The 23,411-nt window shown below is 38.5% G+C and overlaps 1 protein-coding gene across 1 annotated transcript; it reads right to left on the reverse strand.

Moving 5' to 3' along the window:
• Positions 1-4,135: 4,135 nt before the first annotated feature.
• depdc1b (DEP domain containing 1B) lies at positions 4,136-16,143 on the reverse strand. The gene is made up of 11 exons (XM_056379826.1): positions 15,990-16,143; positions 14,075-14,340; positions 13,812-13,956; positions 12,966-13,093; positions 12,738-12,868; positions 12,595-12,642; positions 11,795-11,935; positions 11,494-11,660; positions 9,653-9,829; positions 7,087-7,269; positions 4,136-5,652 (listed from the first exon to the last, which is right to left on the reverse strand). Exons 1-11 carry the CDS (start codon positions 16,035-16,037, stop codon positions 5,488-5,490), a joined length of 1,599 nt encoding a protein of 532 aa, XP_056235801.1. The 5' UTR covers positions 16,038-16,143; the 3' UTR covers positions 4,136-5,487.
• Positions 16,144-23,411: the final 7,268 nt, after the last annotated feature.

Consider the following 23,411-nt stretch of genomic DNA (forward strand, 5'->3'; position numbering starts at 1 on the left):
ACTGTTATGTTTGTAATCCAGTCTGCATCAGTGAGTGAAAATGTACCATACACAAGAAACTGCACATGGACAGAACATGCAAATTTGCACATATGGACCAGACTCTGTGAACCCAAGACCCAGAGACCATTGACTTTAGTACCAGCATTTCAGCCATGGTGGGGACACAATAGTGAAAAAATGCAGAATTAGTCAGTTACTGTCAAAAAAGAGTAACTGGGAAAATTTAATTTTTGTAACTGTTGTCAGTAGCTTGGAAAATGAAATTATCTCAGCTCTGCAGGGATGTCTCTCAAGTATGTTTTAGTCAATTTGCAAAAGAGATTCTATCAGCAGCACTTATAGATCAGTTATGCTGAGTGACCATAAACACGATTCAAGGCAGTGCGGCATGTCAGTTATATCATCTTAATGCATGACAGCTAATTGGCTGCTATGTATTTAGGTCAGGTTTTGCCCCTGTAGCTACAAAGGCTGAGGAGGTCCCTCAAGATGGAGTTAATTCCCTCTCCTTCACTCCACTGCTGAGACATCAGCTACTCCCAGTCACCCTGAATGGAACACTTACTGTACTATCTGCAAGCACACTGGCTGGAATATTAATGTGCTGATAATACCTGAAGCATAATGACCACAGAGCTCTCCACGCCATATTAATTACACTTATGTAATCATTTCACAGGTTTTTCATATTTCCACTTTATTAATTACAGATGATGACTACCTGAGAGTCATTAGTCTTCTATTAACTGATGTGTCTTTAACTGAGACCTACAATCATTAAGTGATAGCTACATTATAGGTATAGTAGTTTGACAGCATTTTAAAATGTGTAGTGCTATAAATGTAGAGGGAACAATGTTTAAAATGTTTTTGTAAATGGACTGCACTTATACAGCGCTTTTCTCGTCTTATTGACCACTCAAAGCACTTTACAGTGGAAGCCACATTCACCCATTCATAAAGCGCTTTTTTGTAGTAAACTCACCAAAAAAGTAACTAATCTTTTCTACTGGTATTACAGTGGCATGTACTGCCTCCAGCAAACAGCTGTACACCGGCAAGTCAGACACTCACAAAAGCTTGCCTGTTATATGTTGTCTAACTGGTGGCCATATAAATGAAAGCATTACAACCTCAGTGTAACAAGCCCTTGACTATTGTGTGACTAATTACTTTAGGCAGTGCAGCTTCATATTTTGGGAAGATAATGCATATTGTTTTCCTTCCACCAGATACCAGCATACAACATTAGTGTGCTCTATGCTCTTTTGGCCTGAGAACTGCACAACATCCAATACTCAATATACTCAATACTCAATAATACATATATTTAGGAGACTGCATCTGGTATATACTGAGGGAAAATAACACTCAAACCTCCTGACACTAGTATACACAAAGTAAACTGAAAAGATGTGAGTGGACATGATTGGATACAAATGCATCCATGCGAATTGAAAATGTTTCAGATTGAACTAAATATTGGTGCTTAGCCTGAGGCTTTATGATTCCAAGTCATGAACGTATGCAGAGGCAAGTAAACACACACTTCATAAACACTCAGCTTTCACAGTTCAGGAAAACAGTACATGGTGAAAATCTGCTCCGCATTTAGTTCTTATACAACTTAGCTTACTGTGCTCAAGGCTAATTCGATCATATGTTGCAGGCTGTGTATTTTTAGCCACAGTGTCGCTTTAAGGTTGTCAGTGTTGCCATTGGTCCGCCACTTTAGTCCAGACCGAACTATATGAACAACTATTGGAAACTTTGTATTCATGATCACCAGAAGATGCAACGCTCTGACTTTGGCAATCCCCTGACTTTTACTGCAGCGCCCCCATGTGGTTGACAGTTTTGGTTTTAGTGAAATATCTCAACAACTACCTGATGGATTGCCATGAAATGCATTACTATTACTTAAAATTTGTCTGAGAAAAACTGCAAATGTACATTGCTTAATAAACTGGAGTTATATACTGTACATAGTGTGGTACAAAAGTCCAAGACAACTGGTCTTAGACTTTCATACCACACTGTATATATAACTTTATCTATTAAAATGAATGTTGTATAAACGCATTATTGAAAGTCCTGCTCTCTTCTTGTGTGTTCCCTTTTGTATTCTATTTTATTGTCCTGATCAGCTGTTCTGTGTATACTACTGAACCATACATATTGCCATTCCATTTAGGAAAATTAACAAAATCTATCAATGTCATTATAGTTGATTAAACTTATTGATTTAAATATTACATAAATAAAATGATAGTTAATTAAAGTTGTGTGTTGTATGTGCACAGGTTTTTGCCGCTGTAACAACATCCCTCATATTTAACAACCAATAACCCCCACAAAGGAATAGATTCACATTGGCCAATTACAGTAATTTTTTTATAAGAAAATCAGCATTAACATGAATTCACTTTTATCCTGTTCATTTTTTTCAAGCACAGAGCAGCAATTCAAGTGTAACAGTTATTCCAGCATTATTGCATTTGTTCAACAGCATTTAGGAAATCCAAACAATATCAGTACTTAATCTTTATAAAAATAGAAACAATTTTAAGTCTAAAATTAAGTAACAACCTGATTGACATGACAAAACAGCAGGTAAACGAAAATTATGACAAATACATTGAAAATAGTATCTGAGACATTGAAATATGTACCAATCAAGAAAATAGTTCTTATATACAGAATAAAACCAGCAAGTAAAAACATGAAATGAGTTAAGAGTGCACATACAGTAATCAAGTAAGGTACGGGGGGAGGTGGGGGTGTTAGAGAGAAAGGGCTGTGACAGTTGATAGCACATGATATACCTCTTTTGCTTCTTTCTTCCTTTTTCTGAGATTAGGTTTCAGGATTTCAGTGTATAAAAGTTATTAAATATAGTTGGACAATGTTCACCTGCCTCTGTCACATACTCTCCCTTTCTGGACAAACCCTTGATATGTTCATATGACAAACACAAATTTATATTTGTGTATACAGCATCATAATGATTCCACATTGAAATGTGATAATGAAATAAGTCTTTGCATCACAAGAGTCAAGCTCATGAAATTAAATGCTTGAAGGCCAATTGGAACCAACACTGCACCTGCAGTACAATATAATGTACTGCAATATAAAAGTGTATATAAATATTAATCTTTTTGATAATTAATATTCCACAGTCTATAATGTTAACATTTAATAAGCCATTAACACCTTTGAAATGCATTTCATTCATATTAGCTACTTCAAATTCTACTTTTCAGTATAGTGGCCTCGCCGGCATCACCAGACCAAGGTGCATCTGAGAATGGGTCTGGAACCTCTCAGTTCATTTTTTATTCCCTAGGGGTGTTATCAACTCTCGCAAAGCAAAATGCCTCTTGATGCAAATGGGTAGACCTACAACCAATCAGAGCAATGAAACATGATGTGGGATATTCAAGTCTGAGTGCCACTGAGTGCCACTGTGTTAGAGTTCTCCCCAGAGAATGAGAAGGTCTCCTTTCTGTGACTACGGGTCATGGAGGGGAAAGCTCTGGCTTTTGTGTGTGCTTATGCACTGAACAGCAGCTCACCCAGCTTTCTTGGAGTCCCTGGGTAGTGTGAGACCTGGCAAACCCAAACATGTAGTGAAGGTGAACTGGGAACCTGTGGTGGAGATCTTCAATTCCCACCTATGTAAGAATTTCTCATGCATCCCGCGGGAGGTCGGGGAGTCTGAGTAGGCCATGTTCAAAGCCAGAGGTGGCAAGCTGGAGCTATAGTCAGAAGGTCATTGGTGCCTGTCAAGGTGGCAACCTAAGAACCCACTGGAATTAATTGGAAACTTCAGAATTGTGTCTCAGCTCTCTACAGATGATGTTGTTCTATTGGCTTCAGACCGTGACCTGCAGTGCGCTCTGGGGTTGTTTGCAGCCAAGTGTGAAGTGACCAGTATAAGAGTCAACAACTCTAAGTCTGAAACCATGGTTCTCTACCGGAAACCAGTGGATTGTTCCCTCCAGATTGGAGGTGAGTTGGTGAAAGAGTTCAAGTATCTCAGGGTCATGTTCACAAGTGAAGGTATGATAGAGCAGGAGATTGACAGGAGGATTGGTGTTGCGTAACAAGTAACAACATTGTACCAGACCATTGTGGTGAAGAGGGAGCTGAGCCAGAAGGCAAAGCTTTCGATTCAACGGTCCATCTACATTCCAAACCTCACTTATGGTTATCAGCTTTGGGTAGTGACAGTTAGAATGAGCTTGCTGATACAAGCAGCCAAAATGAGTTTCCTCCATAAGATGTCTGGGCACAGCCTTAAGCAATATGGTGAGGAGCCTGGACATCCAGAGGGAGCTCAGAGAAGAGCCACTGCTCCTTTGCATCGAAAGGAATCAGTTGAGGTGGTTTGGGCATGTGATTAGGATGCCTCCTGGGTGCCTTTCTTTGGAGGTTTTCGGGGCACGTCCAACTGGGAGGAGACCCCAGCATAGATCAAGGAGGAATTATATATCCCATCTGGCCTAGGAACGCCTCAGGATCCCTCAGGGAGGAGGGATGCATGGAATATTCTGCTTAGCCTACTGCCTCTGAAACTTGACCTTTGACAACCAGAAGTAAATGGATTAAAGGATGGCTGGATGTGATTGGCCTGACCGGTCTCAGGATGAATGGAAATCTGTCTGAACGGGAGGGGGGCCAGACCCATCTGCGAGAGTGAATAACATGAGCATGCTGACTGGTCTGATTTTCAGGCTAACAGTGTCCCTGAGAGCTCAATGGACTGCTGATTAAGGAAATACATGCAAATAAACAAAACACAATCAATTTACAAAAACCTACTTGACAAAACACGTGCAACATTTAGAGAAAAAAAATCAAACAAACAAACAAACAAAAAAAAACACCTCAAAGTATGCAGAGCTGCATAGAGGTGAACCACACACTGCAGCCTTAGTGTGTTGAGCTCTCAGGGCCACCCTACATTAGACCTTTCTAACAGAGTATTTTAGATGTAGAAAATGTACCAACACACAAATTTAGGACAACGATTAAAGTTCATTTTAAGAAACATCAGTGGTTTTTTTTCTGTTAGTAAATGTTTCCTATATTTTGTTCAAGTTTTCTAGCAACAGTAAGTAGAAATGTATTCCTAAAATGGTCAGTTCACCCATCCACATTCAATGGATGCAATATTAACCTGGTTTATAATTCTATCTAGGATTAATGTGGAGTCAATGCTGTAGCCTGCACAAGTGATCTATGCCATTGTGAGCATTTATACTTGTACACTGGTGTGTCTGTGTATGTAAATGGGAAATCTCTATTTATTATGTAATTTGAGTGAACTGACCCTTTAAATGTCTTTAGTTTAACAGTGCTACAATGTCAAATTCATTATTTTTAAATTAGTACCAATACAGCTACATTTCTCCTTGTCTCAGAACAGTGAGGTTGAGGTTGTGCATACAGCCTGAAGTGTAGATATGTCAGTGGTCATCATGCCCTAAAACTCCAGCTCCTCTGAAAAGGCTGGAAGGGTTTCTTGAGGTTGAAGAACATGAGATTAGGTTTGAGTCGAGGAGTTTTCTCAGGTATGACAGCAGCTTTGCTTTCCTCTGTGGGAAATCGATTGTTGTAGACTTCTGGGTATGACCTCTGGAACTGAAAAGGGAAGTGTATGCATTTTTACTGTGCAGTATACTGCATGTACACCAAAGACATAGAACAATGGCACCTAAAAATCCTTCAAATAAAACAATTGGGACTTGGTTAAAACCTAGTATATGGCTGGACCACGTATGATCAATGTGCAAAACTGAGGATGTAGTTGAAAACTGTTGTTGTAACACTGTAAACAAACACTTTCAGTGGAAAGCAGCTAAAGCCTGCTGGAAAAGTCAAGGCCCTATTTAGACCTGGTATTAACACACGTCTTCAGTGATCTGATCACAAGTGGTCAGCTCTAAGTTTGTCAGTTCACACCTGGCTTTAAAAAGCGTCTTCACATGCATCTTGATTGACCACTTGTAATCCGCTCTCACTTCCCCGTTCCATATGCAAATAAACAGGTATGTGTTGTTGTTTTTAGCCAATCCACAGACGGCTCTGTTGTCAATGTGCTTATGAGTGTGTGCGACTGAGAAAGAGTGTGAGAGAGCGAGTGAGAGAAAGAGAGAGGGGTTAAGCAAATTTATGATGAAATAAAGTTTTATCCATTTGAAATAGTAAAATATTTTCAGTTCATTTACACCATTTTTCTCTATTCTTTATAAAAGTATGTGCAATGTAAAAGACAGCTGTAAACAACACTGCAATACTATAGCAATGTTTAAGTGTTTCCTTCTGAAAAACAGATGGGAAATAAATAAATAATGGAAAATAAATAAATATTGAAGATAAAAAATACAGTAACATTGAAGTGCTAAAGAACTGGTAAACTGAATTTTAAAGTGAAATCAAGAAAGCCACTATCAGCTATTTCTTTATTCTTTTTGGGTTGTAAACAAAGAAATTGTGAAGGACAGATCACGTTCAGCAATGAACGTGCACACACATATTTTTTGATCGGAATACTTTAGGCCCTGTTTTACATGTTTTTCTGTTTCTGTTGTCCAACAATACAAAGTATGAAACGGTGACTGAAATGCGGCACATTAAGACTACATGTTAACCAGCAGTCACTTCCAAGCCATTTTCAAGCTGCTGCTCTGCACTGATGAAATCCTTTATGCCCTTAATGTCATCCGACCAAAACACCATACAGATAAGTTAAAGACAACAGCTCTGATTTTGGTTATATTTACTTGTAAAATGATCACTCAGAGAGAGGGAGGGAGGGAGGGAGGGAGAGAGAGAGAGTTAGAAGCTCATTTTCGTCTATGTCAGCAGCCGTGCGGTGAATTCAATGAGAGGTATAGCGAGGTGTACATGCGTAAGGAAAGTCAGGCCTCGTGCTCGCAGATCAATACTGGTGGTTGAGCATACAAATAAATGCTTACAGCCTATTGCTCAAAAGCACTTTAATTTTGGTGACTTTAAACAGACACCTCAGTCTCTATTTGAACTATTCTATGTATCCAAATGGCATAGTCATACCTGTTTAAGCCTTTTTCTTTTGTCCTTGGCAGGGAGTTCTTTGTCTGCAATCAAGCCCTCCAACAGCTCCTGTAAGGGGGTCTGAGTACCTATCACCTTCTGCTCCTCAGACTCCACCCTGCTGATCTGTTTACAAAAAGCTGGAGATGAACTGAAGTCTGTATCTGAACCCGCATATTTAATCTGATGGAAGACACAAAGGAAATGGATTTTGATTAGGATTAATGGATTTAAAACTTTCAACCATCTTTCTGACTGTAAATGTGAGAAAATAGAGGTACATGTTTACATCAGGACTGCTTATTGACATAATCATTGTCATCACATAATATCTGCTTTTGAGATTATTAACCCACCATGAACTGACAATACAATTCAAGGTAGGTCAAAACTTAAAAACCTAAAGCAATTGACTTAGATTTTACATGTTAAGAAAACATATCAGTCTGTGACTTTAACTCTAGGTTGTCCACTAGGATCGCACGATCTTATCCATAATCAGATGGATAAGATCTGACCTTGTGAAATTTGCAATATCTGATATGATTGCGGGGTGGGGGGTTGGGTGGGTTATGTTAACCTATGAATGAGAGAGAGGGAAAGAGCAACCAAAAAGTGAAAGAAAGCGTGTAGAGTTTTATGTGACACTCTTGATTGGCACAACCCTATTGTCCACTATTGTACATTTGAACACAGGATTCATTATGGTGTTGTGGAACATACTGTCTCAGAAATTGTAACAGTATTCTCAGTGGGTGGCCTACATGCTCACTAGAATAGTTTAATGAGGATAATTAATATGGTTGGTAAATATGAATAATGTGCTCAGTGTGCAGGGTGGTTATAGTTTTGAAATCCCATTTACAGCATTAATTTAAGCTAAAAACATATTTTCAGATTCACAGCATGGGATGTGCAAGCTTATGCATCCACTGCTGGACTCAAAGATACAAACAATCAGGCCTTCATTTATAGGCTAAACAATGTTGAACACAGACTGTATTGACAGTCTTGTTGGATTTTCTGATGTGCCAGCCAAAACTAAACACATGCACATATCTATACATATGCAACTACTCACGCTATAAAAGCAATCAAGAGGGCAGGCACAAAACCCTGGAGAAATCTGTGTCACTAGGTCTGTCTTTGTAAAAGTTCTGGGGCTGTATTCACTATACATCTTACGGCTAAAACTAGCACCTTACTGGCTGAGTTGAGAGAAACTTCTAAAAATACGGGATGTGTCAAAACTAACTCCAGAGTTCTTGGTCTAAGAGTAATTCACAAAGTCTTATAGCACTAAAAGTAGGTCCTACTGACAAGTAGTAATGTGTGCAGGTAACGTGCCTTATCAGGTCAGTGTTTTGTAATAACAGAATGATAATCAACTTTTGAAACCATATTTTGATGGCAGACATTTACTAAGGATTTATTTTGTCAGTTTAAAAAAAATATAATTTGCTGATGGTATTCAATGCCAGATAAGACATGACTGACAAGTCAATATTTTATATATACAATATATTTTATATTGTTTCATATATGAAATCATCAGTTAAAATTTTTTTTTTAATGAAACCTACCTACGGTCCTGCCTTCCTGTCTCACACTCCTGTATATTAATGATGAACTTAGTAGCTGTCTTTGCTTCTTACTAAAAGTCGCTCTTGTCAGCTTTGCGAACAGCTCTGAAGTGGAGACTCTTAGATAGGAACTTTTAGTAAGATTTAAAAGATCATAAAGATTTTTAATAAGATCCTTTGTGAATACGGCCCCAGATGGTGAAATATCAGATGAGTGACTCTTTATCTACAGATTAGTGTTTTCTGTTGAAAATGTGTATAATTCATCCTGGAAGTTCTACAGGGTTACAGTGAAAAAACAGGTTTACCTTGAAGCAATAAGAACTAAATGGGATACAAATCTTGACTGGACTGTCCCTGTTTCTGTCATTTATATAGTTTCCAATAGCAACAGATACAAAACAGATCCTGGCACACCAGCCTCCAGTGCAGCCTCTACAGTATTGTTGTTAAATAACAAATCTGGATTTTCATTTAATAATATTGACGTTTATAAAAAAATACATGTAATTGCCTCTATGACTAGAGCCTTTCATGTTTTCATATAGTAAATTTAATTTCATCCCACGATTAACCAACAATAATGCTGCTGACCAGCTGCTCTCACTTCCATTCTTGTTGCAGATCTCTATCACAGATCTCAGTTTCCCACAGAAGCAAATCCCAAGAGGTCATTTTGCCAGATGGGGCGCTAAACCCACAACTAAACTCACTCACGTTAACATAGAAATATATCTAAGTTCTTGATTTTTTGTGACTAATATCTAAATATACCAGTGACTGTACCACTTTTCCACATTTAGCACAAGACAATGGAACCAATCTGGCATATTTTCATCACAGCTGATGCATAGATACGACTTGGTACACATGGATTGTGGGAGGGAACAGATGCTGCAGAAAGTGGCTACATGTGACTGTGATGCAAAGAGGAGCTGGGGCTTGTTTAATTTGTTAACAGACAGTAACTGAAGTGTACTGACCTGAACTCTTTTGAGATGGGACAGGTGCTCCTCAACCTGGCAACGCAGCTTGGAGGGCACTTGAAAGATGGTGTTGTGGTGCTCCATCATGAAGGTCACTAGTTTGGTGGCCAGCAGGTCGTCCAAGTCCATCTCATCTCCTGAACCCAGAACGCAGTGAGAGAACATCTGCACCATCTGGACAGAGACCACAACAAGAGATGGATTAGAAACCAGCTTCACAGTATACAGTACATTAATGATACTCCTTACCTTACACTGATATTGAAGGTGTACACAATATAATGAAAATCTGTCAAATAAATTAGAAGCAACAGCCATTGACCAAACACCAACTTTGTGAAATTGAAAAATTTGCATGCAAATAGTGGGACTGGGGTTGTTTTGACCGTGGTAGTCTTATCTTGACAGCAAAATGCATATTTAATATAGACTGAGCCAATAAAATAGATTACCGGTAGATGTGTCTGTTCTACAACAGAGCCGTATCAAATGCTTTTTTTTGTAAATCTTATAACAGAGTATAATATTCATTCGAGTAAATGGGAAAGTGGTCTCAGACTACAACTTCAACAACCTCCATGCTCATACATAATATTCAGTTTTTAATGGACTACAGAAAAGGATGGCCACGAAGACCAAGTATCCTTGAAGTGTGTAATACACTGGAGCAGAAAACACAAAACATATTTTTCAGGTATTTTCCTTCTGATGTTGTAGTTTTTAAATCAGCAATTATCTTGCAAGTTCCTTTTTTCTTTAGATTTTCAGGGACTTTACCTGTGGCATTTTCTGTTCATGTAGTGAAAGTATCCTTGTTCACCTAGAGGAGTATGCCCTATAGTATTCAGTGGATGGTATTTCTTAGTGTATCATCTTAGTGTGGACAAAGTGGTGCGAGTCTGGAACTGCTGTGGCTGGAAAGTTTGCAGTGAACATGAAGTGTATCCCTGAATACATCATACTTGATTTTCATGAATAATGTTCACTTCATCTGTAGCATGGTATAGGAATATACAACTATACAACATACATACAACAGGGTTTGTTTCCAAATAAATTCAGGTCTATAAACATCATATCATAGAAGTATATTGCAGTGTTTTGCTATGTCTAACCACATGTACAGATTCAGATCGCCCGATAAAGCGAACAACATTTATTTTTGGTGAGAGAGGATTGTCCTCTCCCTGAAAATGTTGCCAAGCATACCACTAATCCTGCTTAACAGATAGTAAGGATTTTGGGCAAACATTATGCCCCAAGGCTTGCATATATTTTTGCTTCTTGTCCCTCCTTGGAGACAGAGAGCTGTTCACCTTACACAGTCCATAATTAGGGCTGCACGAAATGCAAAATAAATCACATTACAATCATTTTTGGCAGATTTTGCGATTGCCATTTCAGTTGGAAATGTCACTTTGGCATTTAATTTTCAATGAAAAAAATTTATAAAAATGATGATGTGATTTTTGTTGGGTCTTGTACCAAACATATTCCTTTACGTCTGGAAAATATGAATTGTAGCCCCACAATGCTTATGGTGCAAACAATACACAACGTGACACATTTTACCTTTATCAAAAAAATGCAGCTCCTGCGATTTGGATACTGTGTCATATTTGCTATTTTGATTATATTTCGATTAATTGTGCAGCCCTATCCATAATGCAACCATTAACAAATTATGGCCAAGAAAAATTTACACAATATTAATAATGTTGTACCTTACTAGATTTATAAAGGTAGTATTAATTGCAGCACTATCATATTTGCATCATATTGTTTGCTCACAGTAGTAGCACAAAGACAAGTAGCGAATAACTGATAGGAATTTGTACCAGTGTGCGGGTTGCAATGGTGTCATTAAGGGGAGGCAGGTGGGGATTCTGGCAGACCCGCGCCATGAGACGCAGCAAAAGCTGGAGGCGTCTCCGGTTGGCCGGTGGCAGTAACAGACAGCTGGCTTTTAGAGCCTCAGTGGCTAACTCCTCCTCCTGCAGCAGACCTGCAGAGATATGAAGAGAGGAGAGTCTTGATCCTGAGGGCAAACACACCGCCTAGACAAAATGAACACCAGCAAATGTTCATCTGTAGCAGTGAACAAATATTGGTAGCAGATCCACAGGGTGAAGTACTCACTAAGAATGTTGACAAAGACCTCATATAGATGGAAAGTCAGTAGTGGTTCTTTGAGCCGCTGAAAATAATCTGCTACTGTTCTCAGAACATCTCTCTCGAAACCTGGGTACAATGGCTGTTTGGTTTCATTGCCATTAGGCCCTGAGAAAGGAGACAAATACAGTTCTTCTTAGTGCTCGCAAAAAATAATTAAAAACAGTAATCGACATACAGTTAATTGTAAACCGGTAAAATGATACATGTGTATACAATAAGGCCGCAACTAATGATTAATATACCAGTATTTCTTGTTGAATAATTTATAAAATACAAGAAACAGTGAAATATATCCGTTGAAGTTTCCTAAAGCCCAAGGTGATGTCATCAACTTGCCTATTTTGTTTAACTAACAGTCGAAAATATTGACTTTACTAACTCAAAAGAATGAGAATAACAACAAATCCTCAAAAACTACAAACTAAAACGGGGTAATGTTCAGCATTTTTGCTATAAAATTAGTTGACAACAAATTAAAATAGTTGCTGATTACTTTACTGACAGTCAGTAAACTGATTAATTGACACACACACAAGAACAGGTTATACATTACAGATTTAGTTTGTCCCAAAGTGAGACATCAACCAATTTTAAACTATGGCACCTACTCCTCCAAAATGATCAATAAGATTTTAGAAGACAGTTTAGAAGTTTTACTCATGACCTTAGGTACTTGCACCTGCTGTGCTCACAGTCCCCAAAGCAGATGGTGAGTTTTATTTTTTAACATTGATGTTCAGAGTCAATAAAATATGTATACTCACAATTGGCGAGGCATTTCATTGCTGATACCACCCAATAGGGCATGTCCTCTGGAAATGCAAAAGGAACTAGGTGAGTCCTAATGTTCATGCAAGTTACAGCAAAAAAGCAGTTGTTCTTCCAGTTTTGAACCAGTGCATCATACCTGCTTTGTTCTCCAATACGACTATGCCCGTCTTATTAACAATGAACACATTGTGAACAATGTGCTTGCCGTTCACATGTTTGGGGTTTAACACTCCATCCAATGACTGTAGGCCCAACACTCTCTGTAAACTAAAACAACAGAGTTGGCATCAAATACCTAGAAAAAAAACTACTAACAGCATAAAGAATGAAGGTTTTTTATGAGTAATGGAAAACAGTTACATACTGTGCAATTGTCATTGATTTCCAGATGTGGTCCACTTGTTTTGGAGTAATCTCCTTCCTGCGTATGAGCTTGCATTCATGCACATCTCCAATAGCCACACTGTGCCTTTTATTCCACAAATCTGAAGTCTGCTCAAAGGGAATGACAGAAAAAGTTCCATTTAAATTTACAATAAGGGAGCAGAAAAACAAACAAACAAACAAAAAAAAAAAACGGTTCAATAATCCAATAAAACAGTGTTGTAAGGTAATCGAATGAAGTGTTTATGCATTAAATCCTACCTTTGTAAAACTTAGAACTTTGGATTGTTGTTAATATCGTGTCAGAGATAGTGATGTCTTGATGTTAACTCAATGATAAATTTCAGACTACAACAATTCATTCCTTGTTGAACAGGAATGAGTTACACTGTAAGGTGCGGGGTTTCTACCATTCCTTTCTCCATATGTATAAATGTGGTGGACAAAATGGTAGTAACATCCTTAAACATAAGGCTGTCCAAACAGCAATGCCTGAGTCACCTAAATAAATAGATAAATAGATAACACTATGTCCACACTAATACGTTTTCATTCTAAAAACTGTTTTAAAATGATAACGATCTCAGTCCAGATGAGATCCATATCAGAAATAATCTGTCCATACTGAAAATGCACCTGAAAACCCTGAATACACTGGACATGTGTGCCAGGTTAAACAGGAGCAGATTGTGTACTAGTCTACATCTGAAATGACCTCATCTTGCCATTTACTTTCTATTAAATTAGCATATTCTCATACACTTCAAGTGCACTATGTGTCTAAGTAAACACAGGAAGGTCTGAAAATTCTTTGTCTCTTGCTCACCATGACGGCTGACTTCAGTGGAGCAATGTTTTCCTGTTGGGGCAATTCTTCATAGTCATCCCAGCGGATGAGTCTGGGCAGGTCACAGCTTCCTCTCAAGAGAGGTCTTGCTGGAAAAGACTTCAGAGGAGATAGTGTGGGGAACCTGGAGAAACAAACAAAGAGCACTAAGCTCAGCCGAAGGGAGACAAGGCTAAACTGAAGGTGGAGTATTGCCTTGTTTCAAGTGACAAGAATAACGGTGCAGGCTGACAAAAAAATACCTGTACAGATGGCTGTTGTCTTCGAAGTCCTCTGTCCCATGGCGTCCTTTGATATCTTCAATGACATGGGCCTTGAGAAACTTCCTAAGCAGCTGCAGAGTCTGATAACGAGTCACCTCAGGCCCAAAGTTGTAGTTGCGCCTCAGTAGCTCATGCAGGTAATCCACGGCCTCAGATCCTGTGAAACTGCAATCATAGTAGCGGAAGTTTGCCCAGTGCCTTCTCAGCGGCATGCCTCCACGGAAGAGTTTAATGGTTTCATTCCACTGTGTAACAGGAAGAAATACAACAGTGAGAAATGCTGTAGACTGTAAGAAAAAAAAATCAGATACAGGCATTTCTGATGAGGACATTTTTGTAGTTACAGTCAACATGGTGAGAGTGAAAACAGACAGCTGCTGCGGTAAAAAAAAAATGCAGTACAGGTTCTTCATATTATCATTGAATATAATAATTTTGCAGAAAATCTCCACACATAACAGCCACCTGTTATACCATATGGTGACTATGGTGTCTCTCTTACTAGTGAAAAATCACATACAGGATCCAGGACAAACTCATTTTGATTCGTATATGTGCATTATTTTATTCTTATATATATATATATATATATATATATATATATATATATATATATTTATAGCAAATCAAAGACAAACACCAGTTACTCAAACTGTTTTGTTAGAAGCATAGCAAGGCTGAACTGAAACAACTCTTATCTACTCACAAAATGTAACCAGTATGTATAAGAACAAACAGAACATTATCTCCTAATAGTGCTTTGGAAGGTACAGGGGCTGTGGATTATCAGATCTCACAAAGTATCCAGATGGGGAGGAGAAAAATCAACAAAACAGATAAAGGCAAAGAGGGGGAAATAGGATTAGGATACACAAAGTCATTACAACAGGAGAGTATCAAACTGTATAAAGCAAATGCTGCTAATGGGCTGGTCTGAATCATGAATAGAGCGCAACATGTGATGGGATTAAAATAATACAGAAATGCAATAGCCAAGAAGCTAGCTTTCAGACCCTTGGGAGGACAGGGAAGGTCTTGTGTTTGTGTACACTTTATAGGCAGTAGGGGGGAATGTTTTCTAAGGGTTTGTTCTTAGTAGAAAAACATTCACTACCAGTTTGTCATCCTCTGTTCAATACCACATGGCCGTACTTCAATATACAGTAACTGAACAGGACTGACAGAAACCTGAAAAGGACATACACTGTTATTAGTTATATGTGTGCTTTTCCTCAAGTCAAACTGCCTTTTGTGAAAAAGCCCTCTTGGAAATCTTCAAATCACACCGGATGGGTTAATTAAACTGCTAGTCCTCAAGATTTGGCATTGAAAATTACAAGATAAATATAAATTCAGTTTGACTCTGGAATAATATGTAATTTATTACTGCTGAAAGGGATTAAAGACAGCAGCCTGTGATGCACATAGAAAAAGCTGACAGTATCAGTCTATTGTGTATTCGCTTTTACATGAATTTAAAAACGGAGTTGCTGTTATTGTAAAGTAGCCTACAAAACATAGTTCTGACAGTCTCAGCAACATTGAACATTTAAGTCCACCCACTATAGCGTCAGAGCCATCTTTTTCTACTAAACAGTTTGCTAAGCTCGACAAGTTTCCGGGCTAGTAGTGCCTTCTTGAAGACAAGTCTTAAACGCTTTAACTCCCTGTCTGAGTAAGTAACATCACACATGTGACCGTTAGCTACTAACTTTCAACAAGCTTAAACTAAATTTTAAAGTACGTACGTTTGGATAGAAGATGTCTGCGTAATCTACGCTAAATTTGCGATGGTACCAACACATATGAAAGAAACCTTACATATTTTAAAGGTTAGCGTAAAGCTTTTATTGTCACTTTAACCGTGCGTTGCTAACGTTACAAAGAGACTCACCAGCTTCGTCGCCCGGTACGGACCCGGTCCAATGACTTTACCTTCCATTCCGATAGTTAAAACCCACTCACTCGTAGAAAAACATTGGTCTGTATAACTTTAAGAAGCTCCACAGAGGCTTAAGCTGCAGGTGAAAACAGTACCAAGAGTCTCCCAGCAGAAACGTTGCTGCAAACTTTGAATCTCCTACGTCACAGCATTTGAACAACGTGATTAGACAGAGCGTTCATCACGTGACCAGCAAGAATGCAGTGTTTATGAATAGACGTGGTGGCACAATACTCACAATACTATTCAACTGCCATATAGACAATAGTAATGAAATGTAAGTATTTAATTTGCAGCCGTGCCTTCAGTTTTTGCAATATTTGCCTTGATCTCTTAGGATAGACTTAATACAGACGCAATCAAGTCCTACATGGATTATCTATATGCCCACACTCGTGAATTAATTCTAAAAGCTGGCATGTAATCCCAAAGTAGGCTAATTGTTTCATATCAAATCCCATTTGCCTGCATAATTCAAACGGAAACTAACTGACCAAACTATTTTAGAGAAATCATAACTAACCTATGTCAATATTGGCTATTATTCAAAACTATAAGACACCAATACACCTCTATGTTTGGTAGGAGTTTGATTGTGGGGGATATTAGTACTCATACATTAAGCAGATGTACATCTTTATTCCAAAGTCTTGAATTAAATGACTCAGGTTAGTATCACAATATACTTAGTAACAATAAATTAGGCTCAGTGAACATGACATAGACCATTTATAAAGTTCAGCACTTATTAATTCAAGTCACACAAGCGTGCTTGAAAAGCAAATTATACTCAAATGACAAGCAACCAGGTGACATAATATTTTAATAGAAGCCACATTAGAGGTTTCTGGATCGACTGGAATCACGACAGGAAGGTGTAACGGGAATTACAGTCAACTAAGAAAAAGGAAATAACTGCAGAGATTACCTTCTCCAAATCTGTGGAGGATTGGTGTGGTTAATAATTGAAGCGATTCATAGATGCACAGAGGATAATATCATCACTTTAAGCTGCTTTCCAAAATTTTAATTGGAATCAAGAAACACCTGGTGCACAGATGCAGGTTTTTATAGTTTTTCAGATAACTGTCAATATGTTTCTTTAAACACCATCTTGTTCTCACAAGAAAAACATCCTAAACACAAAAAAAGTAAAGCATATTGTGTTTACTGTTGAAAGTCAGGGGGGCATGAAAGAATGATCCCTGACTTATTTACTGTATTTGTGTATCTACTTGTCAATTTTATTGCATTGTGGAAATAAATAATCTTGGACATCCAGCTCTTACTCTCAAGGGCAGTTAACTGTCACCACTGGGATCACTGTGGAAGGAATATTCTGCATGGAGAATAATGGCCTTAACTGATAATAAAAAAATTCAGTGGTCATCCATCAGAGCTACAGAAATGCCATGAGGTGTTTCATGCCCCTCTAAAACATCTACTGTAATAAACAGAGCACCTCAAACTTTTCCATTTAGCATGATGATGTCTATACTGACAAAGAGGCACACTGGTTTTATCTAACTGGCAATAATAGCATCTTCCATCCTTTGGGCTGCAGCAATGGGGGCAGAGATAGATGTCTGATCAGTCGGGTCAAGAAGGAGTTGATTCTACACCCACAGTTGAGACTTACAGAGGGACAGCTGAGTGGCACCTTAAAATGAACTCTAACAGTGACAGCACTGTATTAAAACTTATGATAGGCTACACCACAGTGATGCTGCTGACTCCTAAAGCATTTTAACTACTGCAGTATAACTAAAAAATACAGCAGTGAGTCCATAATGAGTCAGGTTATAATACACAGGCGTAGGCAGTGTTAAATCAAGCCATGGCTGAAATATACAAGTAATATAACCACAGACGTCTGGGTACACTTGGTAGCTGAAAGGTCAAGAAACACCAATAGCTGAGATATTAAAATCTGTTTTGGTAGCTGCCCTCGCTGACTCAGATCGATCATAAATTTGGAGGTACGTAAGGGCACAAAAGGGAACTGGTATAGCAGCTTTAGACATTTGTGATGTAGAGTGAGAAGGTCATGAGCCTAATTAAATGAAACATGTCAACAAAAGAGCACCCACTTTGATAGTGACAATTTCATTTTCCACATTCAAACCTGGTTGCAACCCATTTCATAAATACGTGTCCTTTCTTTGCCTCACATCTCGGCCATGACTTCTCAGTTAAAAAGTCATGAAGTTAACGAAGAAAAGACGAAAGTAAAGATCCTGGAGGCAAATCAACAGAACAAATGGAACCACTAAGGGTGGTCAAATTATACTCTATATTGCTATAACACATATGTCACTTGCTTGATAAGAGCGTTGCCCTTTGTGCAAGAAAAATTGTTACCTATAAAAGGTATTTGCTCCATTTGGGAGCTTTGTGTTTTATTGTCTTACAACACTGACTCAAAGTAGATTTAATGTGGCTGTCTGAAGGACCTTGATCAACAAGATAAGGCTGATTAATGTCAAAGTGAAAACAGATCTCTACAAAGTGATCGAAATTAATTACAGATGTAAAACACAAAGTACCTGTTTGCAGTATTTACCCCCTCCACGTCAGTATGTGTAGATGTTGCTTTGGCAGCAATTACAGCCATGAGTCTGTGTGGACACTGCAATCTTAAGTGAACACCCTTTTTCAAGCCACAAATTATTGTTATTAAACCATTCCTGGGCAGCTTTGGCTTCGATTGGGGTCATTGTCACTTAAGTGGCAGGTTTCTTGCAGACTATATCAGGTTTTCCCCCAGGATGTTTAAAAAATATTTAGCTACATTCATTTTACCCTCTAAACTCTCAGAAGCCTTCCAGGGCCTGCTGCAGAGAAGTACCACCTCTGCATGATGCTGCGACAAACGTGCTTAATACCGGGGATGGTATGTTTATGATGATGTGCAGGCGTTAAGTATGATGGCCAAAATGCTTAGGTTGTTGTTGTTGTGTGAGACTATGTCCAAAACATACTAGTTTTCAAACGAAAATGATCTAGACGAGCGTTTTAGCTCTGTATCAGAAACTATCTCCGTCCAGACTATCAAACGCATACATATTTGAGCAATGACATACACTGGACATGCGTGAGCCGATGTAAACAATAAGCAGATTATTTACTCTGCAGTTGATTAGTTGCAAAAAAAAAAAATACTACGAACAAGGAACAATAAAGACAGCTGCATTGTTAAAATAAAGAATTTAACTCCACAACTGTTTGGGTTGTAGATCTCTTGGTGTTCTCATCTTTCAGTGTCTTGTAAATTTTCTTTTATCCATCCCTTGACTCGTGTTTTTGCGTCACCTTTTCATGGATTTGCCTGGAGTTTCTTTGTGTTCATGGTAAATGTTTGCAACAATAATGACTCGGTAAAAATTGGATCCAACAATCAATTGAAACCCCTTGACTACACACTTGATTTACATTTTTCTAATGATGTTACTTCTAAAAACCACTGATTTAGGTGTTTCCAATTAAAATTAAATTAATTTAGACTACATTGTAGAGATCTTGAATACTCTTTATTGTGACTCTATGACAACAGCCAGGGATGCACATTTAGATTTTCTGGAATAACAAAGAGTGAAACGTTTATCCTCTTGTGTCTGGGATTGCCAATTACCATAGAGACTCTTTGTCATCTCACCGTATTGATCCAGAAGTTTCATTTTAATACCCATAAAGTACCACTTAGTCAGAGCTGTCACCGTTCGCAGTAAAGAGTAAATATAAAATAAATGAAAAACCTATTAAGTTTGGGGGCAAAGAAAGACAAAACAGCTCAGTCAGAAACATGTCAGAGGAGCATTTTTTAAGGAAGTAATCATAGACTTTTATTTTGTGGAAAAGGCTCGGTTCTTTGTGCTGCTCCCTATTTAATCTGAGTAGAAATAAGAGATTAAGCGGGGATTGCACAGACCCACCAAGCACATATTGCAGAGGTATGGATAATGCACAATTGAAGAGATGGCCTCACCACACACACACACACACACACACACACACACACACACACAAAAATCAAATCAACACAACTCATGACAGCATTGTATAGCAGCCAGGGGCAGACAACAGTGATCAGAAAAGTGAGGGTGTGAGGAAAGACAGCTTCATTGCTTTGACCGAACACGACTTGGTTGAATGTGAATCACAACCTGTGATTATCAGAGGCAGCTGATACTGATCACTTTCACCACTGAGGGGACACATGTATCCTGTTGTCATGCCTCATTACAGGAAAGAGACAAGGTGGTATGAAGGTCCCTTTGTATGTCTTTTAAGGACAGATGCAGTTTTACTATAACGCCCTTACACATTTGTGTGTATAGGTATCAACCAATACATTTGTTGTTGCAGTTATCTGTGCTATGATCCAATGTGTGCTTTCGTGGTCACCCTCTAATGTCAAGAGGATGATATGCTAAAAGAAGACTGGAGACAGCTAGCCTGGCTCTCTCCAAAGATAACAAAATCTGGTTGGGTTTAAGTGATTATGTGCAGGACTATTTATAACTTTCTAAATAAAAAACCATTTGCATTTACACTCTTGTTGTTAAACCAATGAAATTTAACTTGTTAGTGAGTTTTAGAGGGGATGGTAGGCAGATTTGGTTATCTGTGAACAAACAAAAAAAGTGATGTGGGATATGCAGTCAGATGAAGTTGGTGAATTGATGCAGGCGCTCTCTGGATAGAAGGTGAACCATAAAAGTTCCTCTCCAGACATGTTTTAAACTATTTAAAAATACTTTGCTATGATTAATACTTTATTTAACATGGATTTCCCATGGAAAAAATGGAAAACTGGGGCTGGAAGCACATCTACACTTACAATACTTTCTCATTGAGAAAGTCTGGATCAGGCCCTGTGCCCCGCCCACCACCGCTGCTTGTGCAGGTGAAAGAGCAATGCCTATCGAGATGGTTATCGGAGGGAACATTGGAGAGACAATTCCAAGGTGGAAATACGCAGTTATGGCTTATTTTGATCATGACATGTTTTGTATAATATAAAATGCACCATATGGTCACACTATTCCACTGACCAACAAGTGGCAGTAAATCACAAACAAGAGTAGCAATGTGCAGTGACGAAGAGGGCAGCTAGCCAGCAAATATTGATGTTAACACTGTACAGTTTTGAATATTGAATAGCTTGTCTTTGCAAACGTTGGAGGAAACAAGGAAGGAAAGACGTTTAACATATTGTTTATGCTTCGTTGTTGTTTTTGGAAGAGTCAGGCTGCTGAGGGAAAGACACTGACACTACATTACCTTGCTTTCAGACCTGTCACTTTCCAGTGTGATTGTCAGCTTGACTGACAGAAGACTTGAGGGCGGACATACTGCAAAGGTATCAGGGAGAACAGCATGCACTTGTCTTTAGTGCTCCTGGGGGAAGACATGACATACGCCAGGTAGGGAGAGGCATGGTATGAGAGCAGCAAGGGAACTATATGACATGAGCACATAATGCTGTGTTATGATAGCAGCTACACTGGGGAATTTATCTGGCTTTGGCTTGCCTGACTATTTAAACATGCAGTGGCGACAGCTGGTGCGAGAGCCGACTGCAAAGATGGTAGCTCATGTTCAGATTAAGTACAGAATTCAATAAAGGAAATGAAACCTGTGATGAAACTAAGGACTGTGAAAAATATAATCAGGCTTCAAAGACTGGACCAGAATACAAACTCCATACCAGAGCTATAAAAATTGATAATAATAATAATAAAATCAAATACAGTCAGGATAAAGGTCAGACATCTATTCTAGATTGACAGAAGAATGTTTACTTTAAACCCATAATGGATTATTTATAATGTGGTTTACAAGTTAATTGATGATGATTTTTCAATCGTCTTTTCATTTACAAATTGGAATGCAGTGGGATGTAAAATGAATAGACTGTACTCCTCCTGCTTCATGTTGGTGTGCATGTCAACTAGTAACACTGAACACAGCAGCTGTGTGTGCAAAGTTTTTTGCTCATTCTGTATCCTCTGCATGCCAAGCACAGATCACTCATACACAGTCAATCACTCACGAGAAAAAACACAGTTTGTTTAAATCTCAGCGCCACTGACGCACATGTTAAATAAAAACCAGTGGGTTGTTGATCGACACATGTGGCTTGGTTATTTTCATGGGGTGGAGGATAATCTGTGTTTCATTTAGTTGATTTGTCACTAAACTACTTTGCTGTGAACTGACCAGGGTTTGGTCAAAATGCACACATGCTTGCCAGTCCTTATAACCCTTTACTGTCTATGTTCTGTCTTTTATTGAACATCCAACAGGTTGAAGAGTTAATACTGAGAATATAGAGAAATACTTTTTAGAAAACAAGCTCTTATACGGACTTTGTGCTAGATGTGTGCGCATTTGGATACAAATGACCTCACCAGCCTGATGGACTGGTGAGGTAATCGTGTTCACCCAGATGGCATCAGGCTGTCTATATTAGGAGCCAAAGCAGTCCGCTGGAGCCGCACACAACCTCAGTTCTCAGATCAGCAACGCTAACCATGTTTTGCACGCATTGCCTTAATGTGCTCATGGCTGTTTTATCATGTAGGTTTCAATCTTGATTGGATAAAAACAAAAAAAAAAAACTGGGCCTGTATTGGCTTCCTGTATGGTACGACAGGAGACCAACTGTTACTTGTGCATGACTATGGACCAGGCCCATTGCTTGCTTACATGTTAATTCTTAAGAGACATATTTTCAAGTATTTGCTGACATCTTGCATCCTACATGTGCATCTTCATGTAGACTTTGAAATAGAAAACCCAAGTGACAGTGTGGAATAGAAAGGTTGGCTCAGTGTGTACATAATACTGCTGTCGTGTTATTAAAACCACCAATTTTCTGTGGGAGGACCTCTCGACTTTGCCACCCTCCCTAGTGTGAGAGATTCACTATTTTAGTTTTGCACTCAGCATGTACTTCGGTCATTTGTCGTTTGGTGGGTTCTAAGAAAAGCCGGGCACTCTGAGTGAGTGATCGTACTGAGCTTTCATTTACTTTATTTTCAAGTGTCCTTGGTCTCTTTGATTAAAGGGAGAGGAATAGACTAAGTTCAACAGACAATTTAACACAACTTATTCAACATGTGCACAAAGACTCATATGATTATTATCAATCTCATAATTCACCTGCTGTGATAATATATTCATTATTATTTCATCTCAATGACCTATTCATCAGGTAAAAAATCACTACAACTACAGAATAAGCTCTTATTTTGGAAGACATGGAGCTTATCACCTCCATTAACATGCTGTGTGTGTGGCCACAGCAAATACAGCTAAAAGACAAAGCTGCATGTGCTACACATATGAATTAACCAAATTCAAATGAGG

Source organism: Seriola aureovittata, chromosome 7 (assembly GCF_021018895.1).
Source record: "Seriola aureovittata isolate HTS-2021-v1 ecotype China chromosome 7, ASM2101889v1, whole genome shotgun sequence".
Classification (NCBI taxonomy): Eukaryota; Metazoa; Chordata; class Actinopteri; order Carangiformes; family Carangidae; genus Seriola; species Seriola aureovittata.

What these genes read in the sequence shown, in the direction of transcription:
- depdc1b (XM_056379826.1), bottom strand. Translation starts at nt 16,037, where the DNA reads ATGGAAGGTAAAGTCATTGGACCGGGTCCGTACCGGGCGACGAAGCTG. An exon ending in CACTGAAGTCAGCCGTCATG is followed by an intron (nt 13,094 to 13,811) that starts GTGAGCAAGAGA and finishes CCCTTTGAGCAG; the next exon opens with ACTTCAGATTTGTGGAATAA. An exon ending in AAAGAAAAAGGCTTAAACAG is followed by an intron (nt 5,653 to 7,086) that starts GTATGACTATGC and finishes TTCCCTTTTCAG; the next exon opens with TTCCAGAGGTCATACCCAGA.